The 12,368-nt window shown below is 49.4% G+C and overlaps 1 protein-coding gene across 4 annotated transcripts in view; it reads left to right on the top strand.

Moving 5' to 3' along the window:
• The window catches only part of SEC14L5 (SEC14 like lipid binding 5), a 37,927-nt gene that overhangs the window by 13,483 nt on the left and 12,076 nt on the right, over nt 1-12,368 (top strand). For all 4 annotated transcript variants that reach the window (XM_050317656.1, XM_050317657.1, XM_050317660.1 and 1 more), the window contains exons 4-8: nt 6,125-6,274; nt 6,402-6,533; nt 8,628-8,756; nt 9,391-9,586; nt 11,006-11,118. In XM_050317656.1, coding sequence (XP_050173613.1) covers nt 6,125-6,274; nt 6,402-6,533; nt 8,628-8,756; nt 9,391-9,586; nt 11,006-11,118 — 720 coding nt within the window. The remainder of the gene's footprint in view (nt 1-6,124; nt 6,275-6,401; nt 6,534-8,627; nt 8,757-9,390; nt 9,587-11,005; nt 11,119-12,368) is intronic.

Genomic DNA, 12,368 nt, shown 5'->3' on the forward strand with positions numbered 1-12,368 from the left:
TGCTGTGTTTTGCTCTTTCAGGTGTTCCCCGAGGTGTGTGATTCCCTCCCTGCCTTCCCGTTTTGGTTCTTTCTCCACACTGGGCTGTGGCAAACGTGTCCACTCAGGAGCAGTGCTTCCAGGAGGTGTCACTTCCACAGCTTTTTGTGAAGGCTTTTTTGTTGTTCCTGCTCAGACAGGAGGGCAGGCACAGGGCTGGTTTCCTGGGCTAGCTTTGTGCAGCTGCAGGGCTGCTGTCAGGAGGCTTCTGTGGCCCTGACATGTGCCTGTGTTGTGATAGGCACTGCTGCTCCCTGAATTGTTTCTTTCACCAAAAGCTGAGAAAATGAGGCAAATCCTTGGCTGTAGTCCAGGCAGAGATAACAGTGGGTCAATGTTTGCAGCCTGGGTGCTGTTGTCCAGTGGACTTCTCGCTGGAAAATCATTTTCCTCTTGCCAGCAAAAGTTTCTTTTATTTTTTTCCCTCAGGCCCCAAGGAGTTTTACTGTGGATGCTCTGCAGCTCCTTAAAATGGAGTTCCCTTTTCCCTGACTCCAGGGCAGTTTCTGTACCCCAAGTATTGATTTGATCCCTCCCACACCGTTCCCTTTGTATTTTATTTTGCACTACTCTGGTCAGTGAGAATTTGGTCTCTGTTCTGTTCAAAGCACTGAATTGTTGTGTCTGGTGAATGTGGGTGCAGACTGGTTCCCTTCAGCACCAAGCAGTGGGAGGAACTGCAAGGTGAAATTACTTTTTCCTGGAAGGCCATCATCTGAAAACACCTCGATCTGCAGAGGAATATTTATGTGTCGTCAGAGCTGCTCAAAAGCTGATCCACATGCATCCACTTCCTCCTTAAAAGTGATGAGGGGCCTTTATCTTGCTTCTCATAACCCGTTTTCAAAGGAATGGGCAAAATGGTCCGGCCATCTTTAGCTCAAAACCTGATATCGGATCTCCTCCTTATTTCCCATTCCTCTGAGCTCAGAACTTCCTTTTTCCTGGCAATCTGCACATGGCTGTAACATGACCTCGAGGAATCTTGTTAAGTCACACAGATTTAAACTGTGGTTGACCATGCAAGTTTGAAGTGTTTTAACCACAAGGATGAAGCACTTATCCTTGTAACATATTCATGTAATACTGACTGCAAGTTTCTGTCTACGTCAGGTGCATCACAGTTTAGTTCCTTTGTGCTCTACACAATAGAATTTTCCCCCATTTGCACTCTTGAATGTCCCTCAAAGGTTGGTCTCACCATCAGTCCATAGTTTTCCCCTGTAGGATATTAAGGTATGAAATGAAATCCTCCAACAAAAGCTGCCCCTCGAAGCACGTGGAAACCACTCCAGGCCCAGCAGAGCCTGGGCTGGAAGAGGCTGCCCCGAGGTGTGCAGGGGTTTGGCTGGTGAGGTGTTTTGTTTCAGGCAGTTATTCAGTGGTTTCACACCCCTGTTGTTTTGGATTCCTGAGGCCTCTGTTGTGGAATTGCTCTCGAGGTCACTTGTGAGAACAGGACGGTGAAACCCATGGAGGAGAAACAGGAGGAGCTGTTGGAAAGGATCTGCCCACTGCTGTGTGCTGTGGGTCCTGTGGGAAGAGCAGGGACACAGCTGGTAAACAGGAGGGGCAGGAACACACTTGCACTGTCACCTTGGAACTGCAGGACTGGACAGGACCCTCTGCTCTGCAGGGGAAGGGGTTAGGCAGGTGAAGCAGGGGGTTGTAGAGGAGGCCAATTCCCCCTTTCTCTGTGGCTGTGAGGCTTTAGAGTGTTTCATTTTTTCATTTTGACCGTGTTTTTGTCTAATTTGCTCTGTTTGGTACCTGGCTGATCCTCAGGGCCATCTCCTCCCACAGCTGTGGGGTTGCTGTGTGTTTGGCCAGCACTTGGGGACACTTTCAAGCGTGGCTTCTTCTGTTGTTCTCCAACTCTCCTCTCCCAGCCTGATGTTCATCTCTCGGTGTTGGTCCCACAGTCTGCTCAGCACAGGTACAACCACTGGGACACATTTCCCAGGAGATCAGGGGGCAAAACCTTGGTCAGAGCACTCTACTGGTTTCACAGTCAGCCATCTCACTATTAATTAATTGTTGCTTGGTGTGACTAATCATTTGTCAGCCTCAGTGGCACTGAGGGGTCTTTGCTGGGATGCAGAGATCAATGTAAGTTGGAAATATTCTTGTCCTAGTTTGGGTTCCCTTCAGTGTGAAAGGAAGATCTGACACCACTGAGAGCTTGAGATCTTCAACTTCCCTTGTAATGTTTTTTTCATTTAATTTCTTCATAGTTGAATTTTTTTCCTTCCAACAGGCTGCCAGCTGCACTGAAATTATTGTTTTTTCTTTACATTTGGAGGCACCCAAAAATAAGTGGTTATAGTTCTAAACAAACTATCTTGAAGAATGCAAACAGATCCCAAATCCCTCTGAGTTCACTCAGCCCTCTTGTGAAATTTAATGTGTAACTTCAGTTTCAGGACTGCAAAGATTTAAATGACACTTTGGACTGGTGGTCGAGACAAAAGATTTTGATTTTTGCAACAATTCTTTTGTTTTTGAAATCTAGGGGGAACCAGGTTGATGTAGGGAAGGACACGAGTGGGGTCTGGGCCACCACCTCTTGTGAAATGGTTGGTTTGGGTATGAAGAGAGCACGTTAATCTGAACCTTTAAGAAAATAGTTGTTGTAAAGTGCACGAGTGTGAGCTGGGTCTGCCAGTCCATGTTAATCCTGGTGGGTTTAGAGGAAGAGAGGGAGTGGCTTCATGGAGCCATCCATTATATATATATATATATATATATTTGATCCTGTTGAAACTTTCAATCATCAAGGTGGTTGTCTGACCCACAGTATTGTTTAACACACAAGTAGTGGCACAATAACTGCTGTTATTCCTGCTGGGATGAGGGCAGAGAAGGCAGAGACAAATCATAGTTCCCATATGTTAGCCAGTTCCTATATATCAGCAGAGTTCCTGCAGCAGGGAGCTGAAAGAGCAAGTGCAGGCAGCCCAGGCATTAAAACAAGCTAACAGTAAACACTCTGTGGTTCACCTTGTGCTCTGCAGAATCACAGGCGAGGAGAAATCCCAGCTAGGCTGGCAAGGGTTGGCTAAAAAATGAAATATTTCTCTGGCTTTATAAGTTCCCTCAGTGTTGGAGCAGGAACAGGCTGTTGCATGTGGATGCTGATTTTGATAAGAGGCTGCAAAGAGGGGCTGCCCTCCCGCTCAGCTGTGCCTGCAGGGGTGGAAGGTCTGGGTGCTCAGGGAGCAGCTTTGTTGTGCCTGCAGCGTGGGGCCTCAGCTGTCCTTCATGTGAGCTCAGGCATCTTCCCTGCTGTATTTTTAGAGCTGTTGTGTGAAGAAGATTAGCAAAGGACTTAATATCGGTGTGGATATGGATTCTTTCTCAAATATGGCAGTGTTCCCCCTCGTTAGGTGATGGGTTTGGGTGCTGTCACAGCTGTATCACCGGGGCTGTGCACTGACGTGTGTCTCTCCCTGGCCTGTCCTGGTTCTCCAGGTGTGGTTCAGCTGTCTGAAATAGTGGCTGCACCCCCTTAGTCCTGGTCTTGGTTTTGCTGGATTTAATGACAGTTTGTTAGGGAGCCTGTCTGCAGCTGGGTCAAAGTGGGGAAAGAGGGAGTGGTGTGTTGAGATCCCGGGGCTTTATCTTCAGGTGGGAGCCAGAAGCAGCTGGATCCAGTGGTGGTGGAGGTGTTCACACTGGTCATTGTGTCCTTGCAGTGGTGAGAGGGCACTTAGAGCTCAGTGCTCCTGGTGAAGCTGTTCACTGAGGCCTTTGGAGGATCCTGGTCCCAGCAGAGCAGCTCTTGTTCCTCTGCAAACTCCCTCAAATGTTTCTGGCACAGCTGCACCCCTGAAAGAGTAGAATCACAGACTGGTTTGGGTTTGGAAGGGACATTAAAGCTCATCAAGTTCCACCCCCTGCCATGGGCAGGGACACCTTCCAATATCCCAGGATTGCTCCAAGCCCCGTCCAACCTGGCCTTGGACACTTCCAGGGATGGGGCAGCCACAGCTTCTCTGGGCAACCTGTGCCAGGGCCTGCCCACCCTCACAGGGAAGAATTTTTTCCCAATATCCCATTTAAATCTGTCTTCTTTTAAAGACCATTCCCCTCTGTCCTATCAAACTGTTCACCCTTGCTGAGGTGACGACTGGGGCAGCCTTCTCTCAGGGTAAGGTTTTCAGTGACACTTTTTGCAAGTGTGTTAAGGGCACAGGGAAGGAGTGACACGGGGCAAACAGCTGAAAAATGCTTGCTAAATGTTTTGTTATCCCAGTGGCCTACAAAGGTGCTCTCAGCTTTCACTGTCTGACTGCTGGGACTCCAGTAACTAAGAGTGGGTGGCCTGGAGGCACTTGCTGGCATGTACTAGAACAGGGAAGAGCAGCAAGGCAAAGGCTTTGGCCTCGGGATAGCACTGGATGGTAGTTGGAGTCTGGAGGGGTGCACCCCTGCAAGTGTCCTGTGACAATGCCTGATATCTGTGCATGAATTCCCATCACAACAAATTAGGCTTCTTAAAGCAGTGCATGTGCCTTTGCTGGCTGGTTTAGTTTTCCCTGTGATGAGAGTGAAAAGCATAGGTAGAAGTTCTCCCAGCAATGTGGCAGAGCAGGCAGGACACTGCTCATTGCCTTTGATTTAAAGTCCTGTGTGCTCTGTTATGGCCAGAATTCCAGCTGGCACTGCCTGCACTTCCCTCCTGATACTGAGCAACACGATAATCTGAAATAACTCCTTTCCCGTCCAGAGCTCCAGGAGCAGGAGACATGGAATGTGTCCTTAAGTGCCTGGGCTATTTTAGGAGCAGGGGCCACGAATCCATGCAGGGACAACCAGCCTTTGCACTGCTGTGGGAGCAGGGAATGTGGCTGCTGTGGGTGCACTGACAGCGCTGCTGAGCTCGGGAATTATCACATCAACCTTTCCTTGGCGGTGGACACTTCTCTCCTGAGGAGCTGTGTTTTTATGCACTAAACAAAATGATTGGGTCTTATGGAAGATGGGAAGAGGTTAGGGTTGGCCTTGGAATGGGGGCAGAAAAATCTTAAAGCCAAAATGTGGAGCTCCGAGAGTGCAATGGAAGGAGAGCTCAGATTCTCCTGGAACAGCTCTGGTGGAACTCTGGGCAGCTTGTGCAGCAGTCACATATCTACAACAGAATCACAACATGCAAGACACTTGTCAGAAATCCAAGGAACACATTCTGTCCTGCAAACATCTCAGAATATAGTAAGAGATGGAGAAGTGCATATAATAAGAGATGCTCTTCTTAGGGAAAGAGGAGCAACAGTAGGTTTATACAAGTTAACTTGCTACAAGTGCCATGGAAAACTGGATTTCTGTTGGAACTGATAAAGGGCTTTTCAGAGGGATGTGCTAATTAAAACAAGGAAGATTTCAGAACCAGGACAGAACTGTTTCAGAAATGGATAAAGCAAGGGAAAGCGAGTAGCCAGTAATTTATGGTCTTACCCTTGACAGTTTAGGGCCACTAGAACTGTTGGACACATCACATTTTAAGGTACAGAGGTGTTAAACATTTTTAGTAGCTTCTTCATACAGACAGTATTGACTTGACCCAGGGATAATGAAATTCAAGTCTTTAGCCAGCAGAAATCAGCAGAGCTGTGCTTGCTTTTACCATGAGATTCCTGATTATGAGTCCCTTCCTAGTACTCCTTAACAACAGGATTTTGTTTCTGCTTCATGTGTGAAAGAAAAATTATGTTAAGACATGTTTGGCTGATGACTGACTTGGTCCTGGCTCTGCTTGTAACTATTTAGCTTTAACTTCACCTCTGAGAGAAGTGGAGCCAACACAGGGGTTGAGGGGCCTCTGTTTTGTTGGAGTTTTACTGCAAGGGAGTTAATTGATCCAGAAAGAATCATAGAATCATAGAATTAACTGGGTTGGAAGAGACCTCCGAGATCATCAAGTCCAACCCTTGATCCAACCCCACTGTGATGACCAGGTCATGGCACTCAGTGCCACATCCAGCCTCATCTTAAAACCCTCCAGGGACGGTGAATCCACCACCTCTCTGGGCAGGAGAGTTAAAGCTGATCTTCCCAGAAGCTGAACTTGCTTTGTTTTCACTTCCAGGCGTACGAGAAGCGCTTCCCTACGTGCCCAGAGATCCCAGTGTTCCTGGGGAGTGAAATCCTGCACGAATCCAGGAGCGAGGATGGGGCTGTACACGTCATTGAGCGGAGCTGCAAACTGAACGTGGACGCTCCCAGGCTGCTGAAGAAGGCAGGTGGAACCCGGGGCACAGAGAGACCCGGGCTTTGTTGGCTCCTGGTAGAGGCTCCTGAAGTAACTCTTTCTTTCTCTGTCTTTCTTCCCCCCTCCCCTCCTTTTGGTTCTTCCCCCCCCTCAGATTGCAGGGGTGGAGCATGTCTTCTTCATCCAGAGGAACACTGTGAACTGGAGGGAGCGAACCCTCCGCATCGAGGCCCACAACGAGACCTTCGCCAACCGCGTCGTGGTGCGCGAGACCTGCAGCTACTCGGTGAGTGCTCTGCTTCCTGGGGCTGCCCAGGAAGCGATGGGAATGGGGCACTAATGGCAGGGTGGAGGTGCTGTGGAGGGATTTGGGCACTCCTGCAGCACTGGACAGCAGCGTTCTGTGATCAGATACAGTTCCTTTGCTTTGGAAAAGGGACTTTGGACAAGGGCCTGGAGGGCACAGGGAATGGCTTCCCACTGTCAGAGGGCAGGGTTAGGTGGGGTATTGGGAAGGAATTGTTCCCTGTGAGGGTGGGGAGGCCCTGGCACAGGTTGTGCCATCCCTGGAAGTGTCCAAGGCCAGGCTGGACGGGGCTTGGAGCACCCTGGTCTAGTGGAAGGTGTCCCTGCCCATGGCAGGGGTGGGTAGAATTAAACAGTCTTCAAGGTTCCTTCCAACCCAAACCATTCCATGATTCAACCCAAACTTCTTTGGGTTGATTGGGATTCTCTGATTAGAGTGAGAATAAAAAACAGAGATGGTGCTCCAGAGCTGCTGCTATTCCCTGAGTTTCTTTTTGGTTGAAATTCAAGTTAATAAAAGCATCTGGATCTTGAGAATGTATCTGGATGTTTAGAGTGGAACCCTTAATACTTGTTACAAAGAGAGCCTGAGGGAAGTCTGGCAATTAAGTTTGCCCACAACTAAGTCAAAGTTTTAGCACCATGTCATGATCTTTGTGCTCTAAAGATTTGGAGAAAGGTCTTGAGCCTTATTTGTGGCCTGGGCTGTCTCAGTTTGTGCTGCATCTTCAGCACAGGGTGCCACTTCACTGTAATTGTGCTCATAGGGCTCGGTCACCGGTAAATAGCTTCAGCTGTTTCTGGAAGCAATCAGATACTGCTTTTTGTCCCTCAAACAAAAGTCCAGATCCTGTTACTTACCTGCCCTTTTGGCAGCTGGACAACAGCTCAGCTTCTTGGGAGCCAGCAAGCTGTGAGCAGCTCCAAGCAAGCGGAGGAGCTGAAAAGCTGTCAACGTTTTGGATGGTTGAGGGGGTTCCTGAGCCAGAGATCACTTGGTGGCTCCATGGGGTTTCCTAAAAACCGCAGTAAATCAAACTTCCATCATTGTCAAAGGCGCTGATGGGTCTGAAACGCTCCCAGGTCACCTCTGGGATCTCTTCAGACATTGTTACACTTGCTGATTTTGGCCGTGTCCCGTGTCCTTCGGAAGGAAACGTCAGCTTCGAGGGGAACAGGGTGGGAGCTCCTGGCTGCATCCTCAAGATGGTTCCCTGCTCTATTTTTACCAGTTCCCTTTTCCCTGCCAGAGTGCACCGGAAGCAGGTTTATTCTCATCTTTCCTTTCCTGCAGGGTTCTCTGAGGCAACTTGGAGAAATGTGATCCTGCTGCTGCAGTTATTAACTGTGCCCCCGAGGAATCTGTCCTTTATCTGTCGCTGTGTGGGGGCTGGAACTGTTGTCCCTTCTTGTCAGTTTGTGAACAGCAGCACCTGCAGAGAGAAGGCAGAGCCTCCTCAGGAAAGGGTTAAGTTTAAAAGAGGAAAAGATTATATAGTTTTTACCATATATAGAGTTCACTGAGGGGAAATGACTAGAAAGGAAAGGTGTGTTTTGAACTGAGTAGGAAAATTCCCTGCTCTGCCACGTCTCCAGTGTTTTGGGGGGAAAGGCTGACATTAGTGGCTGAGTTCCCATCTAAAACTAGAAAAAAACACCCTGTTCTTCAGTTTTCTTCATTGCAGATGTAGAAATTTTAATTACACAGCCCACAAGGCCATCCCTTGTCCTTCCATAAGGAGCTCTTGACATCGTGGTTTCAAGTGGGCAGTTTCACTCCTATTTTAATGCAAGTTTTGCTACTATTGTTACCTCTCAGGTCTGCTGGGGCAGAGGTGCGGTTGAACCTTTGACTTCCCCGTGCATGTGAAGAATGTTGGGTTAAAAAGCATCCATATGCCCAGTTTGTGATGAGTTTCTGTTACTCTGGGAGAATTAACCTGTTAGGTACAGTCGGTGCTTCCTCTGCCCCCCTCACTCTGTAAGTCTGGAGATCAGCCAGCGTGGTGCCAGGGACGAGGGCCCTGCCATTCCACGAGGATGTGCCAAGCCCACGTGTCCTTTGGGGGGGTAGGTTCACCCTGAGAACGAGGAGTGGACGTGCTTCGAGCAGTCGGCGTCTCTCGACATCAAGTCCTTCTTTGGCTTCGAGAGCACAGTGGAGAAAATTGCCATGAAGCAGTACACCTCCAACATCAAACGGGTAAGAGGGGGGCCACAAGCCCAAATTCCACACCTGCTCTGCGTGCCTCCCTTTCTGGGTGTCGTTCTGTCCCCTTTGTTACGGCTCTGAAATCCCTCCGTTGGGCAAGGGGAGGGAGAAGCCGGTGTGCAATGAGCAGAGAACAATCTGCTGGCTGGAATGTGGCTGTTCAGGGATGGAGCAGGCCGTGCCAGAGGAGGGCTGCAGTGGATGCTGGGGGTGCCAGGCTCCTCGGACAGTGGGGACACTGTTCTCGTGCGGGAAGGGAAAGTTGGGGGTGAAAATCAGCACCCTGTCTCTCTTGGGCAGAGGCACTGCCTTTCAGTGGCCTGTTGGCCTGGGCTGCAGAGGAACAGGGCAGCTGACTGATGGTTTGGGGGCAGGAGAAGGAGAAAAGTGTTTTAAGGGCAGCTGCATCCGTAGCACTGGGAATTTGCCTGGGCAGTGTTAATTGTAATTCACCCTCGATACGGGCCTTTCCTACAGAAGGGTTCTCAACAGGGGGGTGCAGATGGAAGGAGACAACATCTCCCTTCTGTTTATCTCTGGCAGTGTCAGTGTTCTGCCCTGAGGAAAACCCTCCACCCTGCTGGGTCTGGAGGGTGCTTTTCCTAACGGGAGTTTCCCCCTGCAGGGCAAGGAGGTGATTGAGCACTACCTGAAGGAGCTGATCTCCCAGGGGATCACATTCATCCCGCGCTGGAGCCCTCCGGCCGGGAGCGGGCAGGATGAGCCAAGCCCGGCTCTGGAACATGAGGCTGGTGACATCCCACTGGATTCTGGGGCTCCTGGATCCCCCTGCCCTTCTGCAGAGGCTGCCAGCCCTGATGGTACGTAGTGCCCAGGCAGCAGCAGCAGCTGCTGACGAGGCTTGAGTAGCACTAAGGAGTTTATTTTTATTTCTTTTGGCTTCAGGTTTTTCTTCCGGATTGTGGGTGAGGAGGAAGGAAAGTTGTTTTCTCTTTTTTTTTTACCAAGAAAAACAAACAATGGGCTTTTTTTTTCTTTTTCCCCTCCCTAAAACTGAAAAGCTAAGAAAAGCTGCACAAGCAGTATGTTTTTGAGCTTAGAAAAGAAAATGATCTGCCCTTTAAGGTATTTTCTGCTTTAAAATGGAGAAGCTTAAAGGTGTCTTGAATATGCTAGAGTTGAATTTTAATGAAGTATTTTATCTGTTTCAAAATTCATATTCTTGAGGACCAGTTTGGTTGGCTTTTGCCCCTTTATCAGGCCAAGACAAACTTGCAAAATGTTGCCTCATGCATTTCTCCCAGAAAATACCTGAATGAGACCTTATCATGCCTTGTGTTGGTCTGATATCTTGTAGACTAAATAAAACACTTCTCTGACAAAAAAGAAACAGGAGGGACCTTTGAATTTAGAGTTGTGGTATTAGAAACAGTTGTTGTCATTCCTCAGAAGGAAAGATAGTGCTTGTTTTGCCGAGTGTAACCAGGGAAAAAGCTTGGAATTTGGAAATGTCTGTTCTCACCTGACCTTTTTTTCTGCCTGTATTCCCCAGCTCACGTGTAGCACTTCCAAATGTGTTTTCTGTGTTATCCTGCTTATCCTGTGGGTGTCCAGCCCTTGTCTGTAGGTCATGGCATCAGGTGCAACCCCTTGTGCCTGACGAAGAGCAGCTCTGAGGTTGTCCCCCAGCCCTGCCCCTCGTGTGCCCCGGCACAGCTGCTGCCCCGGTGCCCTGTTCCCCTCACTGGCACTGCACACCCCAGCCCTGGGTGGCACATCTGGCCCTCAGTGCTGGCAGTCACCAACCCCTTGTCCTTTGTCTCTGAGCTGCTGGTGTGCACAGGACTTCTCCCCCTGCTGAACCTCCCCCCTCCCTCTCCTTGCTGTCAGAAATGTGGTTTTATTCTCCCTTTCCCTCTGCTGTCCCTGAGCAGGGTAACAATCTGGTTTCCCAGTGAGTTGCTTTTTTAGCTTCTTGTTATTGGAATTGTGCATGAGGCTTGAGGACAACCTGGGGATTGAAGTGCCCAGGTCTTGGAGTGGTTAGTGAGCAGCTAGAGCTCGTGATTTATCTTTTAAAGCTCCTGCTGGAGCAGTTCAGGCTGAACAGAATATCAGTGTTCTAAGAGACAAGTGGAGTGATCAAGTTTGGACCCAGTCTGTGCTGTCTGTGGCCTCACACCCCCAACCACTGTGACACAAACCCTTCCCTCCCTCAGGCAGGGTGCAGCCAGGCCAGTTCTCCTCTGAACTGTTCCCTCATTTTTCTCCCTCCAAAGCTGACAAACTGGACGCCGATTACATCGAGCGCTACCTGGGCCAGCTGACGCCGCTGCAGGAGAGCTGCCTGATCCGCCTGCGCCAGTGGCTGCAGGAGACACACAAGGGCAAGGTGGGTAGGGGAAACCCTTGGTTCTGCACCTGGGCTGGGGCAACACACCCTGGGGAATGAGGGGCTGGAGAGCAGCACTGTGGAAAGGGATCTGGGGGTCCTGGTCGATGGCAAGTTGAACGTGAGTCAACAGTGCCCTGGCGGCCCAATGGGCCGCCAGGGCACTGTTGACTCACGTTCAACTTGAGTGAAAATAGGTCAAGAGTGTCCTGGGATAGGTGTCTGTGCTGTTTGTGGCTGAGAAAAGAAAAGATCTGGGGCAGCTTGAGTGCCTCGAGAGTGATCTGAGCCCAGATTTCCTGATGGAGAGAGACTGGAAAGGGAAGAGCGAAGGATGGCGACAGGGAGAGTGATTGGGTGGGATGAGTAGACAAATGGTGCTTAGGAAGAGGAGGAAACAGGAGGAAGATGGTTGGAACATCCCCCTGGAAAGCAGAGTCCATCTAGAGGCGTTTTACCAGTCCTTTGTGTGCGATGTGTTGTGTCTCTCTCAGAGCTGAGACTCTCTGTGTCTCATCTGAGTACAGGGAGTTTGAACATCATTTATAAAGCCCTGTTTCTTCTTGGAAGAATTAACATATATCACCCATGTAGAACTAAAGTGTAACAAAGACTTAGCTCCACAGTTCTGTTGCTGTTTAACTCATGAAGAAGTTCCCTTCTGTGAGAGTGTGCATGGAATGGTGGATGGAGAAACATCCACCTGAAAACCTCAGGGTGGAGAGAACTGCTGGGGCAGTGTGGGAGTCCCCCAGTGGCTGATAAGCTCCAGCCATCAACAACACTGTTGAATCTGTAAAAGCTGATAAATTCACAACAGAAAACATCTTCCAAAGCTCTCCAAGACCACTGGTGTCCAGGAACTTGTTGGATAACAGGGACCATGCCCAGGAGCATGACTACATACACATAGATATGTGTGTCTATAAATACACACACACCTGAGGGAGCAGAGGACCCCTTGAGGGGCTGTAACTCCTCCCTGCAGGCTGCTGTCATGTTAGTGTGATGCTCTGCCTGGGAGTAAACACAGTAACAGCTTAACTAATAAAAGGGCCTCTGCTAAATATTGGTTGTGATCTGTGCCCCCCGATTCAGCCTCTTGACAGATAAAAGGTGCTTGGCAAGTGGACACGAAACAAGGGGCAGGCAGGGATCAGTCCCTGGGTATAACTGTGCTCTGAAATACAGGACATGAGGCTTTTCAGGTCCATGGAGACCTGTCCAGTAAAACAGTGTGGGCTCTGGTG

This window comes from Myiozetetes cayanensis, unplaced genomic scaffold (genome assembly GCF_022539395.1).
Source record: "Myiozetetes cayanensis isolate MyiCay16 unplaced genomic scaffold, myiCay2020 scf20-37, whole genome shotgun sequence".
In the NCBI taxonomy this organism is placed as follows: domain Eukaryota; kingdom Metazoa; phylum Chordata; class Aves; order Passeriformes; family Tyrannidae; genus Myiozetetes; species Myiozetetes cayanensis.